The 24,228-nt window shown below is 40.1% G+C and overlaps 2 protein-coding genes across 2 annotated transcripts in view; both read right to left on the minus strand.

Moving 5' to 3' along the window:
* Positions 1 to 3,478: 3,478 nt before the first annotated feature.
* On the minus strand, positions 3,479 to 23,556 carry LRAT (lecithin retinol acyltransferase). Its single transcript, XM_074338413.2, has 5 exons — positions 23,462 to 23,556; positions 22,210 to 22,343; positions 12,887 to 13,056; positions 10,881 to 11,421; positions 3,479 to 7,220 (listed from the first exon to the last, which is right to left on the minus strand). Exons 4-5 carry the CDS (start codon positions 11,418 to 11,420, stop codon positions 7,068 to 7,070), a joined length of 693 nt encoding a protein of 230 aa, XP_074194514.1. The 5' UTR covers position 11,421; positions 12,887 to 13,056; positions 22,210 to 22,343; positions 23,462 to 23,556; the 3' UTR covers positions 3,479 to 7,067.
* LOC148755285 (uncharacterized) overlaps positions 22,266 to 24,228 on the minus strand; it is a 72,137-nt gene continuing 70,174 nt past the window's right edge. The window contains 1 exon segment of the mRNA XM_088792676.1: positions 22,266 to 22,343. Coding sequence (XP_088648802.1) covers positions 22,266 to 22,343 — 78 coding nt within the window.

Raw genomic sequence — 24,228 nt, forward strand, 5'->3', positions numbered from 1 at the left:
TTTTCATTAGATATGTTAGTCACTTGGATTTTTTAATCTTTTAGTATAATTTCTTCGTGAATATTTTAATTGTAGAGAATGTGAAATACTTATCAGGTCATGCTGCCCAAAAAGTCCCAGAAGCGTTTGAATCTGAGTCTTACACGTCCATCATCATGTGAAAGGGAAGAAATGGTAATGGACTTCTCTCAACAGATTGTTCGAGTGAGAGCCCGACTCTAGATTCCTATGCACTGGTCTTTTTTTCTTTTTCTTTTTCTTTTTTAAATCTCTACCCATTCCCACTTCCCTTGACACTATTAGAATTACCATCTGAACATGTGTTCTTTTCAAAGAAGCCAATAGAAATGGGAATTGAATCAGTCATTGATTTGACTGACCCTCTGGTAGTAATCACTGTTCTGAAAGAAAAGTACAGTTCTGATAATACCATAAAAAGACTGTTTGCCCCTCCGAAAAGAATTGTGAAAATTAACTTATTGTTTATGCTTCTTAAATGAGGGATAAAGCAGTTTACAGTATGTTCCATCCCAAAGAATGCTGAAGTATAAACAGACATCAGATATATACTCTGCTTTCTGAGTCTTTCAGCTTCATTTTTTCCCTTCTTCCACAAAATGTTGTAAACAGAGGTCCACACTCATTTCCACTTCCATTTCAACCCATAATCTGCCTTCTCTCCCAACCTCTTTAACATCCCCATACTTAGCATTAGTGGGGTGCTTATTCATCAAGATCACCCCGTCTCCTTAGTTGTCAAATCCAAACTTAACACTATTCAGCCCTTATCTCTCTTCTATATCTGGATGTTATCCATACTCTTACCTTGTAAAACTCACTCCTCCGTGGCTTTGTCAAAGTGTCTCCTGGTCTGCACTAACCTTTCGTACTATTATTCCTCATTCTTCTTCTGGAAGTATTCTTGGTATTTCTTCCTCCCTCTTATTTATAACCCTAGTCTTCCATCTTTACAATTTTTTTTTTAATCTTCATGGGCTCCCCCAAGATGGTCTAATTCATATGCTTGGCTTCAAGCACCACTATTACAAATTGCAAATATATCCCCATTTCTAAGCTCTGTCTTGCATGTGAGACTCCAATTTCCAGTTGTCTGCTCTATATTTCTACTTATGGAACCCTAGGCTACTCAAACTTTATATACCCAAAGCCAGGTTCATCCTACTTCTCCCAGGGTCCACTGCCCTAAACTCGCCAGTATGGCCCAATACAACCAGTACACTTACCCTGGTGCCTAGTCTTGTTCTGTTATCTCCGAGGTACATTTCTTGTCTTTCCCAGCAGTCTGTTTCCCAGGCCCTCCTGTCAGCTGGCTTCTGGCTTAGTTGGCCAGTGTGAGGCCCTCACTGGAGATTGTAGAGTGAAAGAAAAGGAGAAACTAGGGTATTACACACATACACACATACATCCCACCGGACAATACTTAGATTGGTTTCTGTTTTCTTGGACCCCATATGAAACCCCTTCTTTATTACCCCTCATATCAGTCCATTCTCTCTATCCCCACTGATACTGACTTAGAGCTAGTCTTCATCATTTCTCTCCCGCATTTTGCTAATAGAATTGATTGGTATCCTTTAAGTTATGTCTTCTCATCCAGTCTGTTCTCCACAATGTTGCAAAATGAGCTGAGGTGATAATCAGTTATTATGCTCTCATTTAACTAAAACTGGTAACCTAAAATGGATTTCCTTTCGAAGGAAAATCAGTTACAAGTAGCTCCTTTAGAGTAGATGGTCATGCTTTGGGTCATGTGTTTGTGCAACTTGGAAACAACTGATTGTCCCAAGGATATCACCTCATCTGAAAGTACCAAACTTAAAGGATATGAGAGAGACCAATGGCCCATGAGGCAGCCTGCTTAGACAACTTTGTTCACTGTAACCACTAATATCACATAATGACTGGTCAGCCTAATTAAATACTCTGGCAATTTTAATTGAGAGATAGAGTGGAGCATAAATAAAAGAAATACGAAGATGTAAGGCTAGTTAGGAAGCAGCAGAAGCAATGAACACCAAGTAGTAGTAACAGTAGATAAACAGCCATAGGAGCAGCAGTTATAAGCTCAATGGAAAGAAATATCTGGGACAGAGTCTGAGGTCAAGAAGAGATAGCGCTAGGGTTATTGTTGGGATACAAGAGCAGTTTTGAGCGGAACAGGAGAAGTGACCCTTCACTTGCTGAGGTGATTCCTGTACTTCCCACTTCTCCATGTATCCTTAAGCCTCCATCCATAAAATGTGTTTCTTTTCCTCACAACCTAATTAAACCCCTATTTGTCATGTTTCACAAAACGGCATGCTCATAAGACTCAGTCAAAGCACTTAGAAAATTTAGGAGATGCTTTCTTTCTGCTTTAGACTTTTATCGTGTAAAATCCTCCGCGATCCTGCCTATTGTCTCCAGCATCCCGAGTTGTTCTTTCTTAAAGGAATAGTGAGTTCTTTATAACAGTCCTGGGCACTCTTCTCTCAAAGTAAGGATATAAACATGGATAGTTGTTCTTAATGACTAGCAGGAATCCAACTGTGATGTGGGTTTATATTTACTGTTCCAGTCCCTGCAATGGCCTGGAAAAGAGCGATTTTGTATTCTTTACAACTAAGGTATCAATGCAAACTTCTTTGACATGCTTCTCCTTTACTGGCCACCTACAGACAGGTAAGAGCCTGTCTCTCTGCTTTTCTGACACCTGTACCAACTTATCGTTTTGAAATCTATTTACTTGCCATTTTTTTCTCATTAGATTTAGCAACTACAGGACTAAGTCTAAATGGTTCATTTTTGTGTATTCTGCTTGGAGGACACAGAAAGTCTGCAAAAAATTAATAAATTCATTGGAGGAAAGCATGTCCAATTCGTGGGAGACATCAGGGAGCCAATGTCGTATAGTGGAAAGAAAGCTGGAGTCAAGTTCTGGATCTGGCTGACTAATTTGCATAACCACAAAATAGCTCAAACTCTGTGCCTGATTTTCCACATCTGAAATACGGTTAGATGTATAAGAGTCTGGCTCAATGACTTCTATGGTGCTTTGCAATGCTATGAATGCCCTTGAAGACTGACCTTGGGACTTGCTCCTACCCATACCTCATCTGCACCCCATCCATGGCCAGAGTAAAGCTGCAGGCGTGATTGCATTACACATCTGGTTAGAGGGTTCATGCCCAGGGCTCTAAGTATTTGTTGTTGTTGCTTAATTTTGTGGAATGGAGAAGGGATTTGTCATTTAATATTACACAGAACCCTTTTCTACATAATCAAGGTAGGCTTCAAGATGTAGATAACACAGACCATGTCAGTCTGAAGGCAGATCCGCATAAAGTTTTAATTTCAAATATATAAAACTATGTTCAGTAAAGGGAGCTTTGAGAGGCATAATTCTTCAGGCTACCAGGCTCAAAACACATGTGTGCGAGTTACTTTTATGTATTTCAAATTCAAAGACAAGAGAGGACAGTATGTAAAATTGATTTTATTTAACATACATATATACCAAATATAAAATTAGTTGAGCTAACAGATCTTGGTTCGGTAAAACTCTCTAAATAAATCATATAAAACAGAAGATTGGCAACTATCACTTCTTATATGCTTCTCATCTATGACAAAAGAGCTTTGCCATTGGTATAAATTTGATATTGCTGGAAAAACAATTTTTTTCCTATTTGACAGTAATAGTATGAAATAGAAAATGGAAAAGTAAGAAATATATATTCTGAAAAACAGTATTTTTTTTAAACAAGAAAACCTTACTTAGTTGCTTGTCCTTAGAAAGAAACATATCTAGCAGAACAAAGATATGGAGTATCCCATATACACACCGTTGCCATAGTCACTTATTTTTCAGAAACCAACTTGCTGGCAGCAAAGAAGATGAATGACTTCTCCCTGACACCCCACCAAGAGTTACTCACACATAAGGATTTGGCTAAAGTCTTTTGACACTTCCTTGACATGTCTGCACTCCACACTCACAATTACAGATCCTGTTTTGAGAGACTGAGGACCATAGCTAGTCTCCATACTAGATCCGCTTATTCTGTCTTGCCCCATGTCCCCACCCTTCCTTCATACTTTTGGGAGTTAGCCTTTCTGAACCCCAAATCTCCATCACCTATTCATTAGTGCACACTTCTTGGTCTACACAAGACGTGCATCACATGACCGCTGCTTTCCTTTTCCGACATCTCTCCTCATCAGCCTTGCTCTGCTCTAGCCTCTGAACCACTTGCATTTGCCTGGATGCCCAACAGAGTTTCATGCTTTCAATCAACGAACAGTAGGTGCCTTGCACTTATGTGCCAGGCACTGGTGGGCAGTTTTCATGCATTTGCTCATGCCGTTCCCATTGTGTCGAATATCCTGCCAAAATCTGCGCCCCCGGAAAACATCTCATTTTGCCAAGTCTCAGTCCCTATAATTTTGTCCTGTTAAGTTAGAACCAACCACTTCTTTTTCAAGCCTTCAATCAGCTCTATTGCATAATGTCTTAATACTTCTACGTCCATGTGGACATAAACTTAAAGGAAAGGTCCATGTCTCATTCACCTTTTCATCCCTAACACCTGCACAGTACCTGACTCTTGCATCATTTCATCTTAGACCCAGTAGTCCTATTTAACCTTCATCTAGGTATGGCAAAAAAACAAAATACACAACAGAACACTGCATCATATAGTACTTGATTGTCATTTCACAAGTTAGAAGTTTAAAACTATAAGGTACTTGCAGGATCATAAGGATGACTCTTAACTGATGAAGTCCAGTCTTGAAATTCATTCGAGACATATTAATGGCTCAGGGTTTCTTCCACAACCACAATCAGGGATATTTACATTTTGTTCTAGCTAGTTAAGCAACTAAGCAAACTGAGCACAACAAAAGAAAAACTCTCCTTTTCTCCTAAGTTCAAAAAACTCTAGTGTTGTGGAACATTTAGTAAATAAAATCTTCCTTCCAGTTCTCTCGTCCCATAAGTAGTGGAATACCACATGAGGATGATAAGATCACCTCTTGCTATTTCTCAACTTAATGCTAGCAGCGCCTCCTTCAGAGAGATTTCTCTGACAATTTAATGTTTTCTTCCCCTGTATTCCCATAGTATTGTATACACTTTACTATGTAGTTAAAAGATAATAATTCTAGACCATGAAATTGTAACAGGTCACTGCCTGGCATATAGTGAGCACGCAAACAAATGATTAATTTAATCTTGCTTTAAGAATATGAGGTGAGTTGATACTAATTAAGTTAATTTCAACCGTAAGTATTAATACTTCCCTTGGCATCACTATCTTTGAACACAGATTTAACGTCAGACTGGTTTTTGCTATCTGCAATACTAAAGTCCGCAAAAAGGTGTTATTTAGGAGGACACCATATTTTTTAACAAATGACTTAAACAATTGCTATAAGTGAAACAAACACTAATAAAATGGATTTCTCATGGTGGTTATTTTTATGTATACACATAGTTAAAATAATTTTAAGTCGTTGGAGTAGACCCATAGAACAACATTATGCTATGGTGTTGCCATTTCATGTTTTAATTTAAATGATTAAACAAAAAGCTTAATTATTAAACTCCAACTGAATTTGTTGTGTAAATGAGTGGTGATAAAACATCAGTTACACTAAAATCTGCTTTTAAATTTGTTCTGGTTGGACACTGAGTGACTGACCCCACCCTCCTCATACCACCCATCATGTGACTCATTATTTTGTTATTCTTGATAGTTCATAAAGTAACTTTAATACTGGAAATACAAGTCTAGATTGTGGCTTAATTTTAGAATTTTGGAAAAGTACTTGAATGCTTGCTTTAACACTGCTACATCTCAACTCTGATCTTAAAACAGCCTCGGTGTAATGAATTTACAAGCCTGGCAGTACTAAGACACTTAAAAATTATTTCTGACAGTTATTTCCTTTGGTCCTACTTATTTGGTGTTTATATACTACTGTGGCATCCTTCTTTTGAGGATAGAAGCTTACTTGGCAATGAAATGGAGAAAACTGACTAGAAAATAAATCTGAGGGCTTTTAAAAAATTATACAGTACGTTAGTTACTGCTTTAAAAGTTAAACTATCCAATGACATATATGCAAGTTACACCACAGGCAAGGGCTTAAGAAAGTGGATCAAACTTGCTTTAACATTCACCTCTACAAATGCTCTATAATAACCACACTGGTATGATAGTAAAGCAATCAAGAACAAACTTAATTTGTTTCTCATCAATCTGAGTGTATGTGAGTATCTGCATATTTAATTGGCACATACACACTCCAAGTACCCAAATTATTTCAGTCCAATATCCATTTACTTCTCAGAGTGGTTTAAAGTAACCACAGTGACACATAAAAGGAAAAAAAAAAAAAAGAATGCCAGGCTTCCGATTAAGTAAAGCCAAATCAAATTGTTCAACTGATGCTATAGTAGCCATTTCTGAAGGAAAACAGATTTCTATACTGCCGGTCAGTTACTTTACCATTAAACCATAAATTTGTCAATCTGGTTTCAAGTAATGAAAATATTCTTGACTCGTTGAGAATTATATATGATACATGAAAAAAAGGTTACAAATTTTTTTGGCCAATCATCAAACATGTTGTCATCTTTCAGTTTAATATAAGTTTTACAATGAAACAAGATAAATTTACAATAAAGTTAGTGATCTCATTCAGTGAGTCTTCCAGTCTTCAAATGCAGGTCTAACAGAGAAGATCAATGATTACAGGAGAAAAACTAACGCAAATAATCTCCTGTGGCCATCATCTTAAGGGCTGGTTTTCTTGAAATGATGAATTCTGTCACAAGTTGTCATGTTCCCAGTGCTTTGAAATGGAACTGCTTGAGGAAGACCAGAAAACCTTTGTTCTTGGGCTTACACAGTAAGCACTGCCTGTGATTCTTAATCACATTTTCATCCCGACAGTGTTACAGGTCACATTTTCCTCGACGACGACACGTATACTGATTTGCGCTCTATAAATATAAACTTTCACACACAGAATACACATACTGACCCGAGGACGTGAAGTTACCCAGCCAGCCATAAGCATACCGGAATAAAAATTGCAGGAAGGGCAGTATATGATGTCAAGCCCAGATAGACTATAGATGCCAATCCCAAGATTGCTGAAGCAAGAATACTTCTCTGATCACGAATAATTATCTTCAATGTCTCACAAAACTGGAAAATAAAATTTAAGAATATTAGAAAAGGTGGCTAAGCCTAGGAAGAATCATATACCAAATAATAAAGCACCATTTTCCCAGCTATTTTCTGTCTACCAGAAGAACCAGAATTCCTCTTATGACTTATGAAAGAATTTAAGATGTTTCTTGATCCCACATCCCATAGCAGCTGAAACAGCATGTTAAGCAACTGGGTTAGTAATGGCAGTTGCCTTTGTAAACATAGAACTTTTGTGGAAAACTACAGAGAATGTAACCACATAAAAGTTATTAAGGATTAAAGGTTAAAAAACATTAAACTGCTTATCAATAACAACAAAATATTCTAAAATTAGGTGAAGAGATCTCTAATCTAAAATATAAATTCAGCATATTATTTTTGGTGAATTCAATTCCTATAATTTACCATGCTAAATCTGGTGATTTCAATGATAACTTTCTTATAAGTCTCAAATCTATAGGCATGGAAAGTCTAATTTTGTTGTCAAATCCCATTCCCTGCCTAAATAAACAAATTCACAATTATGTGATAAAAAAATATTGGCTGCTGGAAAGATAAATTAAATATGACCCCTAACCCTGAAGGGTGTATTCTTCTCATATGTATATTTTTTTTCTTAGAAAACTAATTTTACTCAGAAGTGATGGCCTACATTTGAATCCAGCGTCTACTTCTTATTTTCTCAGTGACCTCACTTAACCTGTCCAGACTACCCTCTTTTCCATGGGAATAGTGAGGTTGTTGTGAGGATCAAATGAAATATTTTATACAAAAGTACTCTGCATTCTTCTAAATGTAAGGTATTACAGTTATTATTGCTACATCTGCCGATAATTATCTCTACCTCACCACTATCAGGACAGATTTTAGCAGTTAATCGCTCCATTTTTATATGAGTTTTGCTACTCATACTAATTTTAAGCTCCTTTTCTAGACATGACATTAGTATAAGCTTTTAGGGTCTCCTACAGTGGCCTATATAGTATTGGACAGCTAGGTCTCCAAATTCTTAATAGGTAGAATGCACAAGTCTCACATGTTCTAACACTATCTTGGCTACAAGCTTATCTCTATACATACCTGTATATAATATGTAACTGCAATGTTGGTCTTTTTATATGTCAAACATATATTTTGTCTCTTTTTGCTAAACCTACAAAACACTGAGTACAAATACACAGTCAAGTGGTGATGATCAAACTGAATGAAGTTTTCTGGATGGACACTGAGAAAAGTAGCTTGGCAAATAATGGGAAGATACACATTTAGGTAAATGAGTAAGTTGTCTTGATACCACTATGCTTCTTTTGTCTTTTTCCCAATAATTTTTAATTAAGGCAAACAGAATCATTGTGTACTCTCTTTCCCAGAAAAGCAGATTTTGTCAAGGAGTTTCTCATTTCTAATGTCCCATTCTTGTTCACTTGGCCTCAGCCCATGAGGCATGTATAGTGATGCTCAAAAGTAGGAAATGTCCTGTATTTCTAGAGATGTTAAGAAGTCTGTAGGGACATGTTTTGAGCATGGAATCCCCAGAAATTAAAAACAGTGTTTGCATTCATTTTTGGCTCTGAAAAGCAATATCAGCAAAATAAAACAAAAATAAAAACATAAACATAAAAGTAGAAAAAGCATAAGAAATAGTAATAATTACTAATTAAACGGACGGCTTTGTAGTTCATGAAACACTGAAATTGTTAACAGCAATATAAAAAATCCCTTAATTTTATGATTTCTAAACTTGTAAAAAAAAAAATCACTACAAAGATGAGAAAGATTCTTTTCCAGTTCATTTTCCAAGTAGTTGCAGAGTTTTCATGAGGGAAAGTGCTCTTGAGAGTTTTTATAAACTCAAATTTAAGTAAGAGACAACTTTGCAACTCATGTTAAGCTGTCAAGAGTTGTATATATGAGAACTCAAAACTCAAATGAAGAATCAAGGAATTCCTTATGTTTCTGAAAAGTAGAAACCAGTCCTCCTTCAGTATTAATGACCTACTTCTTACAGGGCATGTTCAAAAAACAGTTCTTAGAATTGGAAAATTTGGGATGTGGATTTTTTCCCCGGGAAATCTACTCTGTGGCCAAATTGTTTGTTAGACCATTCAAAGTGAAGACAAAAACTTAGTTTCACAAGAGGTGCTATGCAGCAACAGCAATTAAAACCCTTCTCTACTTCTGTAAAACCCTACAGTTTCCAAGACGAAAAACTACTCCAACTAGTTATTCATGCAGATTAAATATTTTACTACCTTAAAAAAAAGCACTTGTACTGTTTTCCTGTAGAAACATATAATACAGAGCTATATGTGTTCCACGAAAGGGTAACTCTTAATTACCGGATAGAAATACTGTTTTCCTTAGAGAAATTATTTGCTTTGTTCCTAAGTAAATCTGATGTATTTCCTTTTGTAAGCTTTTGGAACCAGTGTTTGCAAATGTGGTGAAGTTCATTTCTCAACAGGCCTGGACTGGAGCTGCGATTCTTGAATCACTGCACAGTGCTCTAACTGTGTTTTTATTTTACTTAGAAAAGCATTCCTAGATTGAGCCTATTGTGGCTCTATAAATAATCACAAGGCGTTTCATAATACTATCATGCAGTGCCACCGTGGAAAGATTTTCCCATACGAGTCAAAAAATTAATCAAGATGTGGAGCAATAAAATATCGGTGACATGGACTCAGATTCTTTTGATCCAAAAAATATCTCAATGCAAAAGGTGAAACTTGAAGCTCATTTTGATTACCTAGGCTTCCATTGTTAAGAGTGAACATCAGCAATACCTCTTTAACTGCAGGATAGGCTGAGAAAGCTTCTAATTGCACAGGAAGTTGCAGGCTTAAAATGTTAGCTATCTTTAAACGTTAAGAGATTTTGAAAGGAAATAAAAATCCATTTTCCCCCTTTGGATTTGTGGCTAATTTAATCATCTTAAATTCTAATTTTTTGTTTCGTATTGTTTTAAGCTCCCATAAAAATTACCTTCCAACTTTTAATGGCTCTTCTTGAAAACCAATTGTTTTGATCTCTGGGGAACCCATAAACAATCTAACCCATCTTTGGGGTTAATGGGTAAAGGATGCTTAACAATGAGGATGTCTAGATGGGGATTAAAGCCAACACAGAAAGAATTCAATATCCAGGAAAAGAGTTGTTTGAAGCCAGGACACAGGAGTAGGGATCTACCAGGGAGGTAGTTTTACTGGGAATTTTGATAGTTTGTATTAAGCAAAGGGAACTCACTGCCAACAGCTTAGATAGGGAGAACACTGCAAGCTTCCTTATTTTAAAGGCACCATTTGTATATAGTGTGAGGGTTTAAATATAACCTCTGGGCACCTTCCTTCCGATTGCAGTTCTTGGGATCAGTTGCAAACTACGCTGGGTGGACACCCTGACGACTTCTGCAGCACTGAATAGGCGGCTCCCTTGGAACTGTGGTCAGCGGGACTGTATTGCCACATTCTTGCACCGTACCTTTTGAGATACCTTGCAAGGGACATCGCCATTGATTTACTTGGCCTTGCTCTTAGGAACACCAGAGCGTTCCTTACTCAATCTAAAACTCATTTCCTGATCCCAGGGGAGAGAAAAGGTTAGGGATGGGAGGGGGAGTCCCGGCCAAGACCAAGGGCGAGTCACACGCCGTACCTTGTCTGCCTGGGGGCTGATCGCGGTGCCAAATCTACAATAGGTCACGAAGTGCTCGCAGTTGTTCCACAGCAGACTGTAGGTAGTGAAACCCAGCCGCTCCTCCGCCCTCTCTGCTACCTCTTGGTTGGGCAGCGCCTTCTTCTTGAGGGTGTCGTCCAGGTGATTGACTAGGATTTCGGCTCCGTAGGCGAAGTCCTCCACTGTGTCCACGCGGATGCTGGCCACCCTGCTAATAACGCCGAGGATGAGACGCTTGTTGGAGACCACCGTCTGCGTGAGCCCCTTGTCGGCCGTCAGGACCAAGAGGATGTCCGGCATCATGTGGGCGACACGGTTGTCGCCCAGGTAGATGCCATAGTGGGTCAGGTGGAACCGGGGCACCTCCAGCACGTCTCCGCGGTGAAAAGAGCTGATCTCATAGAAACTGTTCCTTGCCTTGTCTTCGCTCGGGGCGCCCGAACTGAAGAGCTTGAAGTTGGAGAAGAGGAACAGCTTCTCCAGCAGTAGGGACACTGCCTGGAGCATTGGGTTCTTCATTCTGCAGGGAGAAGGGAGTCCTGGTGGGACCGCCGCCGCTCCGGCACAGGCCGAGCCGGGCAAGGTGAGCTCGCCGAATAGGGGCGCTGCGCTGCTGCTCACCTGCGGGCCAGCGGCCCAGGGCCGCAGGGGACCGCGGCCGCTGAGGAGGGAGGGAGAGGAAAAAGGAAGGGGGAGAAGCCTGCAGATTGGCTTGGTCGCACCACACAGGGGACTGAGGAGGAAGAGGAACTGGCAGCGGCTGACCGCGGGGACAGTGAGACCCGCGCTGCTAGAAGCAAGCAAAGAAGGGCACCTAGGGTCCGTGCAGTACAGAAGCACCGGAGCGAGCGCGGTGCTCCCGGGTGCCCTCTTCGCGGAGGCCTTTTATCAGTGTAGGGGGCGGGGCCAAAGTCGTCACAGACCCGGCAAGAGCGCTGGTTGGGCGCTGGCGGCTAGCGCGGCTCGCGGCAAGGGGCGCGCGGGACCTTAGCTTTTAGAAAGGCAGCCTTCGGGCTTCGGGGTCTGCACAGTGATTCCTTCCAGACTGGCTCCCTCTTGCACTAGTGACCCAACCTTTAAGCAGCCGTTTTTGGAGAGGAGAGCCCCAGCTGAGGCCGCAGGAAAGACTCTGCACCTGTCTGAACCCAGGCATATTAAGGGCACTTCGAAACGTGTTCGGTGGAAAGTCCCCTTGGGCGAGATTCCTGAGTAGAACTACCTCCCTCTAAAGGGTAGGATAACGGGAGACCTCGGCTAACTGAAGTATTTTCATGTACTCTGAGAAGTGTGCGCGCCTGGAAAGCCTGTGGATTCTTTGCTAAACTCGGTAGAGCCGTAGTCCCGCACGCCGCGGAACGTCCTCCGCTTTAAATGCCGGAATCCCGCTTGTTTTCAGCCTGCGCGAGTCGGATAGCAACCGACGCGTCCAGATACCCCGCGCGCCCGCGATTAGAAGCCTAAGTGCCTCCACGATCCGAGGCACCAGTGACCGTTAAGCGCGCAGCTCCCAACCGTCAGCTTGAAAAACAGCGAACCCTCTAACGTTCTGGAAAGCCGGATTCTTTTCAAGTTCACTTCTCCGGCTTCAGGGTCACATGGATCTAGCTTTGGTTCACCGACCCAAACTTTGCCACAGCCTCCTAGAGGTGGCCAAGGAAGGATGGGACGCTGAGTTCCTTGCCGAGCGCCTGCACCGTGACCCAGGTGTACTGGCTAGGGTAATCCCGGGGAGCAGCGGGGTGGGGTAGCTGCTGACGCGCCCTCTGCTCCAGGTTGGGCACGCGGTGTCCCGACCCAACGCAGAGTTCCAGTGCTAATACATTATGCAAATGCCTCAATTCTGCGGACAAAGGCCACAATGGAGAGCCTCACTTGGCTCCACAAAGCCACGCAGTTCGGGCCTAACAGGTTTCATCAGCAAGCAGAGCCTTTGCTCGCCTGGGGTGGCTCGCTGCGGATGATGGATGGAGGGCCATTCATCTTACCTGGAAGATGAAGGGGACCACGGCGATCCAGAGGGGAGGAGGCCGGCTCTCCATTATCCTCGGAGGCTAGGCCTTTGCTCCCACCCCCGGTCTGCCATCAGTGCTCTGTCCCAGTTGTCCCGTTTGCCGGTGACTTTTGTTCATTTCACAAACGATCTCGACTCATAATCCTAGCAACGAGAAAAAAAACTCCATTTCCCACAAAGAAATCGAAACAAGGTGGAGAAGGGGAGAGGGGCAGTGGATGTGGAAATTTAAAATCATCTATTATCCCAGCCTCCCCAAAAAAATTTAAAGAAAAGCGCCGGGCTAGCGAGTTGCTGAAACTAATGAAACGCCTCTGCACAGGCGTGCTTATTGGCTTCCAGCAGCACACCCGCTCAGCTGCTGGGTTTAAAATCTGGGAAATTTTTTAAAGTCTGATCCAGACCTTGGCGTACGCCTTAACTGCAGACCCCACGTCGGACTCTCGGGCTCTGGACGTGCGAGTCGACTCCAGCTCTGCGAAAGCGCGGAGACCAGAGCCTCTAGTGTCAAGAACCAAACGGTCCTGGGAGATCAAAAGGAACTTGGTAATTAGCGATTTCCGTCTCTGGTGGTCACTAACACGGTTTATAACGCCTGGCACTGTCTCTATCCAGGGAATTTGCAGGAGACAAAAGCAGGGAGAACTACCTCAGGACTTCACAGAAGACCCTTTTAGAGCAAAAAAATATTAAGACGTAATCACCCAAAGACCATCAGTAGCTGCATTCCCCAGGGCGTTCTGTGAGAAGCAGGCAGTGCCAAGGTGATTTGCCTTTAAGTTTTCTTTCTTTCAGGGTGGGGTTAATGTTTTGGCTGCCGGCTGCCTCTGGAAAGGAAGTCACTTAAGGAAGAAAGATCAATGTGAGGCATGAATTGGTGACGGTTGCTTAAGGTATAGGCATTCTGCTGTCTTTGGAAATGAATGAGAGTGGAAAGTGTCCATGGTTTCTTAATGGTTATTTTTGGCACTGATAACTCCCGGTTTTTAAGCCAGAATATCACGCCATTAAACAATTTTTTCAGTGAAACTGCCGCAACGCAGCACTCTCCCCCTGCCCCAGCCACCGGGAACTCGGCTTGGAGTAACCCGAAGGAGGCAGTGGAAAATCTCTATTTTTTCATGTTTTTGATTTCTTAAGCGGGAAGGGGTTAGTGAGGATTAGACTACATTTCAACTGAAAATACAGCGTCAAAGGAGCTCTTGTTGGCTGAACAGATTACCCTCTCCTTCTCTATTCTTCAATAATCATTGTAATGTTGCAAAAGGCAAATTCTCAACGTTCCCAGACTTGCATATATTTCTGTGGCTGAGGGACAGCTTTTGATGGCTCCATAGAGGCACACTTCATAAAAATACATTTATACACTAAGAGACTCACCCTGCCTGCATCAAATTTAGCTAAACTATGGGAAGACAATTGCTGTTAGAAGGAAAAGTCCAGAACGCGTCATTTGGAAAGGGGAGAATCCTTCCTGGTTGCTAAAAAGACCTCTTGTTTCTCAGATTATATGGGATGTTCTTTCAACAAGTTTCAAATGCTTTAAATGCAAGTGAATGGGTCTCCAGGTCTGATGATTCTGAAAGAGCTGAGGCTTTCCTGGTCAACACATACACTGCACTGAAAAGTCAACTCTCACCTCGCTCTCCCCTTCCTTCCGTCCCCTCCCCCACAAAGACAGCCACAGCGAGACAGTATCCCAACCTGCAGCCCAGACCATGACCCTGGGCTCTCCCAGCTATGATTCTCTAGCCCGGAGACCTTTACTCCCAGCTGCCAAGAGTCTGTTGGGTCTTTGCGCAAAGGAGGCTGAAATTGGGGCTCACGGAGCCCCACTTAGCTTCCTGGCTTCATCTTCCGGCCCTGGACCTCATTGCTCAGGTCCCAGAAGAAAGAAATCCCACTCTCAGGGGAAAGGTGCAGAGTTCAGCAAAAGCCTGGAAGGCTAATGGATTTCCTCCCAGCAGACGTCCTACCTCTGGAGCCTCCCTGTTCCTCACAGAAGGGTTTGGAGTGAAGGATATGATCACAGCATTGTGTTTCCAGTGTGCTCAGCACTGAGCTAAGGATTTTCTCATTTACTCCTCATAACTGTGTGAACTTGTAAAGTGTCTCCATTTTACACAGGATGAAACTGAAGCTATATTACATAACTTTGTTTCCGTCACCATGTTAGGGTGGATCAGGACTCAACCACGGGTTACTTGTCCCCCAGGTCCACCACCACTGGCAAAGGCCTGACTGCCCATCAGTTCAGAGACCTGTCATCTATTCATTTACCCAGTACCTGCTATAGGTCAGGTGCTGTGCCTCGCCCTGGAAGTTCAATGAAATGCCTAACCCTATACATAGATTCCCACAACTTTTAAACTCAGACTTCATTTCCCTGCTTCTTGAATGCCAACGGGTCCAATTTCTAATAGCAGTTATGTCACTGCAATAGTGAGATAAAGGTCTAGTTAAGGTGTTGGTTAGCAGTATACCCTCACCAGGAAGGAAGGCCCCAGCCCTTGAGTGGCCAGGAGTCCTCCACCCTACATACACACAGGAATCTGGGGCAGGTGCGTAGAATAGGTGCTCAATGTCTTGCCCCAGGGCAGGCAGTCAGAAGCAGAACCTGGGCAGTGTCCCAGACTTCTTACCTTAGACCTTCTTCCTCCCCCTGGGCCCTAAGTCTGATAAATTTGGTTTTCGAAACTTCATGGTTTTAAATGATTGTCCTCCTTTAAGATACCTTTATTGTTACTCTTAATTTCTTTTAGGTTAAATCATTGAGTGCATAAATAACGATACTCTTCACATTTGTTTTTCTTCTGTTCGTTTTTTCTTCAGTTCGTTTACATATACTCAGGTCTGGGCCCATGGATACAACCAGAGGCCCTAACTAGCTAACTCTAAGGAGGTGGAGAGAATAAAGGCTTTTGTGAACTTCCCTCTGGAAGCAGAGGAAAAAGAGCAGACACTTTTTCATGGAGACTCCTAACTCAGCACTCCTTGGAGTGTTAGGCTAATAGGAATCAATTACCTCCTGGGAGGAAGATTTCCCCAGCTTCCTGGTTGGCTGGCACCTTATTACAAGGGCCTCAGTCCCGCTGATTGTCTTTGGAAAGATTAAAGGCTGCAGCTCCAGTCAGACAGGATTTAGTGGGGGATTTTTTTTTTTTTTCCAACAGCAGAATAAGTATGCAGAATATAGCAAAGAATTTACCTTTACTATTATGAAGAATCATGACCAAAATGAATGTAGCTTAGAATAAATTGGTAATTTATTAATTAAGGCAGCTGTAATGTAAAGGAGGCAGAAATCCCGAGTTTAAGGCCTGGTGGTGCCACTTACAGCTAAATGAACTCAGACTAGGCATTTGGTACTTCTGAGCCTCTATTTTGTCTTTCTAAAATGGGAGTAATTTTTCAGAGGGTGTTTGGAGGATTAAACAGAATCAAATATGTTGCAGCCGTGTATGAAGCTTCGTAATGTGATGCATCACGTATAATATCATTTGTATTATTCTTCAGAGAAATACAATAAGGTAGAAGTACTTTTCCATTTGTGCTTTGACAGCACAATCACCCAAAACTGCAGGGCAGACAGGACATTGACTCACAGACTCCTGATGACTCGGCACAGAGCCACATGGATGAGCGGAAAGCAGGCACCATCAGTGTTTGGGAGTTGAGTGCAAGGCAGAGTGAAAACTTTTCACTCACAGCCAATGAAGTCGTTTCTAATTCATAAAAACAAAGGTAAAAACCTGTTGTTTGTTTGAAAATGTCTCTCACAAGGTATAACCCCTCCCCAAATGTCCGTTTTAGAAATAATAAAATGACATAATACCAAGGAAGGACTGAAAATTTTGAGATGCCCAACACATAAATCATATTTCACTTTAAAATACAAATAATAAAATGGCAAACCATGTTAGCTCTTAATAACTTGAAGCAAATACAGCAACAAGCTTATAATTTCATCTTGTTTCCTTTTGATTCTAGTTTATCATTATGAAGCAACAATAAGTGTGGATATTAGGTGACCCAGGTTAACAAAAGCAAATATGACAATAGTCTTGACTACATATTCAAAAGTCAGTTACAACACCACTGTATTCATAGTGGAAATGTACAGAGAAATCAGGTATTGCTATCCCCCATGGGACGACATTGGCAGTCACCAGTAACACTAAGTACCAGGAACAGTGATAAATGCCGTATTATTATATTTCAAAAATCCTTTCTAAATGCATAGACACCCTAAGGCTATAATGACAGGTCAATGAATGCAGAAGCTAACATCAGGCTTAGCGTTAGATACTCATATCTGATGGCTAGTGAGATCACTGAGACGCTTGAGGCCTAGTAAATCTGGTCTATAAAGTGCCCTGAGCTATATTAGAATGAGATGCTCTCCAAACCCCTCCAAGTGTGAGTTATCCACGGGCCTACGAAACTCAAATTACTCAGGCCCTTCAGAGAGTCTTAACTGTTGTTCTTGGTGAATATTCACAGTGAGGAATTACCAGAAAAAGAAAATAAATCACTGTCCAGTACTTAGAAAATCTAAATAGGGTTCACAAGAACTGTTTTAAAAATGCAATGCCTCATTGAATTAAAAAAGAAAAAAGAAGAAAGAAATCACTTATCCTCCAGGAAAATAGTAATTACACAAGAAGGACAGGAGACAGAGGAATTTGGCAGCAGCTGGTGTTCGAAACCAATGATGCTTTCGATAACACATATTCAACAGAAATTGTAAATGATCGTAAACATCAATATTTTGTAGCAATATATACTATTGATATGTTTTTTTGAAAACAGTAACATCTCTTCAATTTCTAGCTAATTTGAAGGGAAGTAAGAGTTTCATTCTGGTAGTTTTATAATTATATTTACTCTTGTCCCACTCTATAGCAAAAACAAAATTCAATGTAATTCAGCTAAAGGTGAGTCATACTTAAACAGTTTAAGCAACTATAAAAGAAGGGAAATTTGATTTTAAATTTAAATTTGAGAAGTTTTAGACTTCTTAACTAGGCGAACTCCAAAGCAGGTAGCTCTCTCTTTCAGAACCAGGCTGCCTCTGTTCTCTGGAGGCATGAAACTGCATGTTTGGATTCTGTTCATTTATTTTTATCCTGGTTACCCTCTACATCAACTTATCTTTTAGTCAGATTACATGAAATTATTTTTGTTTTATTTACAGACTTTACATGTAAAGACTGTGATGGAACTGAAATTGGATCACACGGAATACGGAAATCAAATTCAATGACTTTTTTCTTTAAAGATTAAAAATCTGTGAGATTGTTCATCCACGTCGGAGCTTGAATCAGTAATCACTGTAATTTTAATGTTCAATATAGATTTAACTTTCAAAAAGAATCAACCAGGACATTTGCTCTTTGGTCATAATTCATGTTCTAACACATACGAGGTCTAACAATAAAGTTTGCGAATTTTTTGCATCGATGTTGCTAACCTTTTTTTGATATCAGAGGGATTGTTCATTATGAACTTGTACCAACTGGACAAACAGTTAACCGAGTTTACTATTTCCAACTGCTGAAAAGGCTGCTTGAAAAAGTTAAACGAGGTGAACTTTTCACCAACACTTCATGGCTCTTGCGTCACGACAATGCACCAGCTCACACAGCACTGTCTGTGAGGGAGTTTTTAGCCAGTAAACAAATAACTATATTGGAACACCCTACCTACTCACCTGATCTGGCCCCCAATGACTTCTTTCTTTGCCAGAAAATAAAGGAAATATTGAAAGGAAGACATTTGGATGACATTCAGGACATCAAGGGTAATACAACCATAGCTCTGATGGCCATTCCAGAAAAAGAGTTCCAAAATTGCTTTGAAGGGTAGACTAAGCTCTGGCATAGGTGCATAGCTTCCCAAGGGGAGTACTTCGAAGGTGACCGTAGTGATATTCAGCAATGACATATGTAGCACTTTTTCTATGATGAGTTTGCGAAATTAATTGTCAGACCTCGTATGTTTGTTGCTCCCAAATAAGTAAAAAACAACAGGTGGGCTGGGTTAGCACACTACAAATGGAATCAGTATGGGGTAATGGTTAAACATTTCTTCTCTGTAGCTAAATTGCCTGCATTCAAATCCTGATTCTTTTACTTCCTAGTATTGTGACTTTGGGCACGTTACTTAACTCCTCTGGTCTCAGTTATCTTCTTTAAAATAAGAATGATAGTAAAGATGATGCCTACCTCAGTTGGCTGTTGTAGGGATTAAAGAATTGATATGCATATATTGTTTAAGAGCAATACCTGGTAAGAACTCATGATGGCTGCATAATAGTTGTCAATGTGGAACACATTTAGCAGTCCATTGATTGTCCGTAGCACGCATGTAAATTTAAATTTGCAAAAGGCAGAAAGATCCACATAGGAGAGTAGGAAATTCAGTGAATGGACACAGGTGAATTCTAATCCCTAATCAACTTCAATTTGTATTTATCAAATACTTAATCTGGTATTCTGCGTGGGCACTCAGAAATACAATAATGAATGACAGGCAGTCCCCTCCCTAATGGAACACAGAGCATGGGAGGGAGGAGACAGAACTCAATAAACTTCCATAATTCTGTTTTGTGCTGAAATAGCAGCATGTGCTAAAGGTGCTGGAACACTGATGAGGGAGCAATGCTAACTGGGGCAGGGGATGTGAGAGGAGGGGAAGCTCTTAAGTTGTATCTTGGGGAGTCAATGTTTTCCAGATACACAAGTAGAGGAGGTAGGTGGGTGCTGAGACCAGGCAAAACAAAAACAAAAGAAAACAACATCAATACAGTATTTAAACTAAAGAGCTTCAAGTGTATTTAGCAAAGCGCATATGAGGAGTCCAGCTCACCAGATTAGAAGGTGAATGCCTCTCTAAGAGTGGAGTTTAGAGCCTCTTGCACCATGCTGGGAGCTCAGGCTTCATTCTGTAGGCAGTTAAGAGCCATAAGAGGCTTTTAGGAAGGGAGATAAGATCCAAGGTAGCTCTGAGGCAGGGTGGAGAATGACTGGAGGGAGAAGAGAGAGAAACTGGAAGCAGAGACCAATTAGAAGACCACTTAGTCCAGGGAGGAGATGTAAAAGAGCTGGGCTAAGGCAGTAGAAAGTGAGATGGAGGGGCTTGAAAACAAGTTGAAAGCTATCTCTGGAGATGAACTGACAAGATTTAATGGTGGTAGGAGTGGTGAGAGGAATAAGGTGGGACCAGGAATAACTCTGAAGTTTCTTCCTGGAGCAAGTGGACAACCAATGAAACCCTTCACTGCCAGCAGGAAGAGATGAGTAGGAACTGGTTTATGGGAGGACAGAAATTAGCTCAATTTTGGATATGTTGAGTTTCAGGAGTCTATGGCTTTTCAAGTGGGGAAGTCAAGTAGGCAGATAAATAGATGAAACAAGATCTCTAGAGAGGAGTCTGGACACAAGATAGAGATTTGGAAGTCACAAATGTCTGGATGGTAGTTCAGACCTTGGGAGTAGATGAAACTGCCCAAGGACAGCACAGAAAATGGGATGAGAAGGCGGCCGGGACGGCGCTTTGCAAAAGGAAAGCAAGGCCACACGAATTAGTCACCAAGGAGCTGGAGAAGGATGAGAGGCTGAAGAAAGTCTTAATAGCATGGCGTGTTCAGTGTTGTCCACTGCAGAAGAACTAGCAAGAGAGTCAAGGGACCGTGGATTAGGCAATGAGGAAGGTGCTGGAGTAGTTTCACAGCCAGACTGCTGAGGCAGACTAGTAAGTTAGGCAAAGGAAAGCGCTAGGCAAAGTGGAGACGGTTCTTTCAAAAAGTTTTGCAGTAAAGGAAAGGAGAGAGGATCAAATGAAAAGTTTCTGGTTTATTTTAAAGGGGGAGTACATAAGAATATACTCATAAAAGGGAGGGAAATGAGGGGTAAGGAAAAATATATAGCAAAGAAAAATAGGCCAGCTTATGGATGTCAATTCCCGAAGAGATGGGAAACAATGCCATCAATACCACAGGTGGGAGAGTTAGAAATGGGGTTGAGTAAGAAACTTTTAGTCCTCTGAGACAAGAAAGGAGAAAGTAAATACAAAACATAGCTCTAGAAAGGTTTGGAAGTAGCTACAAGTCAAAAAGACTGTACTGCCATTACCCACTCACTTTAGTTTGTGCTGTAGCCTCTAAGGAAGAAAACTCCCAAAACCAACCAGTTGGCAGAGTTCACACAGATGCCTCAAGAAATTCACTCATGTATATTGCAGTATAATAAACTGACAAAGTGACAAGATGTCATTTGTTTATATTACAAATCTTTAAAAAAATGAGATTTTAATTCCATTCCTATTCAGAGCCTTTACTTACAGTAAATTTTAACTACATGTCCCCAAGAGCTTGTTCTTTTTCTTCTTTTGTTAAGTAACAACAGGCTCTCAGTGACATCAATCTCTAGTATTAAATTAGGGGTATGGCAGGGTGCTGATAAGGGAATCATATTAATGATACATACTAGGGAAAAACAGGCTTATCAGGGTAATTCATTAAAATTCTTAATCACATTTTTATTATATCAAATCACTGCAAAAACATCACCACACCACTTACCATGGAATAGAAAATATTGGTAGTTAATTAGAAGTGCTTAAATGTTGTTACCTGATCTAAAATGTGGTAATAGCTTTACAGCACACCTTAAACTTAATTTGAGTTCAAAGTATTAGGTCACTGGACCATTAACTTTTCAAAATGTTTCCTATTGAAAAGGATAAAATATTCAGATATTTACTACTGTTCCAAATTCAGTGAGAATACTACAAATGTGTTAAAATTGTCTAAGTAATTGACAGCCTGCTTCTTTGAACCTGAACTTAACCTGTATGCTTATGCATAAAGATTGTTCAGAATAAGTAATGTGATATTTAAATAACATTGTAAAAGAAAAGTCAGGTACTCTTCAAACAAATAACAAGATTAGCCCAGCTTGGATTTGGATATCAGCGAGAGATACTCTAAAAGTGAATATATTATTAAATAAATCAGAGTTTATCAAGTTTTTTGTCACATGCTTGACAGAAAAAAAAGAACATCTTCATCAAATGCCTATAGGACAGAAAAAAAAGAACATCTTCATCAAATGCCTATAGGATATATCTACCAGTGCTCTTGTCTGTTGCATGTATATCTTTGGTGTTTACAGTTCTGTATTTTTTAAAAATCACCTACTCTCTTCCACCTTCTAGTAACCACATTATTAATGCTGGTATTCAATCCATCAAGCTGATGTTTACTTATAATGCATATTTTCTATATTCTTTTACCTTCTATTCAACGTTGCATTTGTACTGAGAATACGTTTCTCAAAGTCGAAGCTCTTTCAGGCACCTATTAATGACCTTAAATCAGGAGCATCTTTTATCTGGCGGTCCAGTACCACTTGTCCAGGTGCCTTTCCCTGTTAAATAAAACAAATAGAAAAGTAGTGAGTGTTAAAAGAATAGTCGTTATAGTTATAGTTATTAATTTTCAGATCACACTTTTTAAAAAAGTGATTTCTATTTCAATGATTTGAGTAAATAAGATTTTATTTGCCATAATGGCAAACTTCAAAAACACATACTAAGGGAACACTGTCACAAGTAAAATATATTATTGGTGGATGAATTCTATGTGAGTAACAAAATGAAAAAAGGTTAATGTGTACAAAAGACATAAGTTCCTGAATTTGAAACCCTCAATGTTTATATGGGAATGTGGCAGTTGCAAGAAAATGATAGAAAAAAAATTAAGAGGAAAATAATCACATACAGAGCAAAATGAACAGATAAACACCAAAATAAACTGAACATAAAAAGGAAGAGAAATACCATTTTTTTCAGCTAGTGATTCACCATATGCCTACAAGTATTTTAATTTCATCACTGATGCCTGTCGGTTATTGGCTTAGACAAGAAGCATAGCTGAAGATGTGAATTGTTTTTATCAACTTTACAATTCTTTCCTTTATCTAATGACTACTGTATAGCTTAGAATGACTGCATGATCTTCAGATGATTCAAAGGACTGATTAAATAATAGGCAATATTTAAAGTTAAGTGACACACTGGATTGAACTAAAGCTACTGATTTTAGTTCCTTCATAGCATGATCCAGGCATATTTCAACCCAATTCCATAGTATCTGGCTTCCACACGTACTGGAACATGATAGTAAGATAATAACTTTCTTTACTTCAAATAATGACTGTCATTAATCCGTAGAATGCCAAGCACTCTTTAGCTTCAAGAATAAGTCATATGTGAACTAATTTTTAAATGTCGAGATACTACGTTTCCTCTCTTGCTAGATGATCTTCGAATCCTCTGTAGCCCATTCATTAAAATAAAGATGCCCATGTTTCACTAAGAAGTTATCCCCAAAAGACTTCACTCCTACTTTTTCCTCATTCTGTACTGAGAGCTCTGCAGTATTCGTGTACGTGTTATGTTTTATGGAATGTTGTTGATACAGGCTGATGTCAACAGCACGTGGGAAACACACAAAAGAGAAAACATTCCATGTTTAGACACTTACCTGTCGATCACTTCTCAGTGAGGGAGAGCCTCCGCCTCCAAGGAAATTTTTTCAAAACAAAGTTTAATGCATATATTCCTGGCAATTCATATCTACAGAGTTAAGAAAAGAAAGATGAATTAGAACAAATTTTACCAAAAATAAGGACGGCTAAAGAAAACTCCACAAGTCAGCCTTATGACAGCTATAAAAAATTAAGGTAGGAGATTTGGATGTAAATATGAATATAGATATTTTACTCAAAAATGCAGTGAGTGAAATACCAAGGCTGCATTCACCCAGGATAGCTTTACTTAGAAAAGAAAAGCACTTGGCAAATGGGAAGAGGAAAGTATTTTTTGTTTTAATTTTGACATAATTACAAATTCTAGCACAGTTGTAAAAATTGTATAAAGAATTCAAATATATTCTTCACCCAGATTTTCCAAATCTTGTTTTATTCTTTGTATCTATCCTATCCTATCTGTGTGCACGCACACACACACACACACACACACACTTTTTCTGAACTGTTTGAGACTAAGTTGTAGATATAATGACCCTTTCCCCCTAAGTTCTTCAATGTATTTCTAAAAGTAAAGACATTTTTCTTACATATCACAGCCTAATTATCAAAATCAGAAAATGAACATTGCTAAATTATCTAATCTACCGGTTTATTTAGACTTTGTCAATTGTCCCAGTAACGTTTGTCACCACAAAAGAAAATTTCAGATCATGCATTATAGTCAGCTGTTACCTTTGGCTTGTCTCCTTTAATTTAGAAT

Source organism: Rhinolophus sinicus, chromosome 15, assembly GCF_057876585.1.
Source record: "Rhinolophus sinicus isolate RSI-liver-muscle chromosome 15, RSI-T2T, whole genome shotgun sequence".
In the NCBI taxonomy this organism is placed as follows: Eukaryota; Metazoa; Chordata; class Mammalia; order Chiroptera; family Rhinolophidae; genus Rhinolophus; species Rhinolophus sinicus.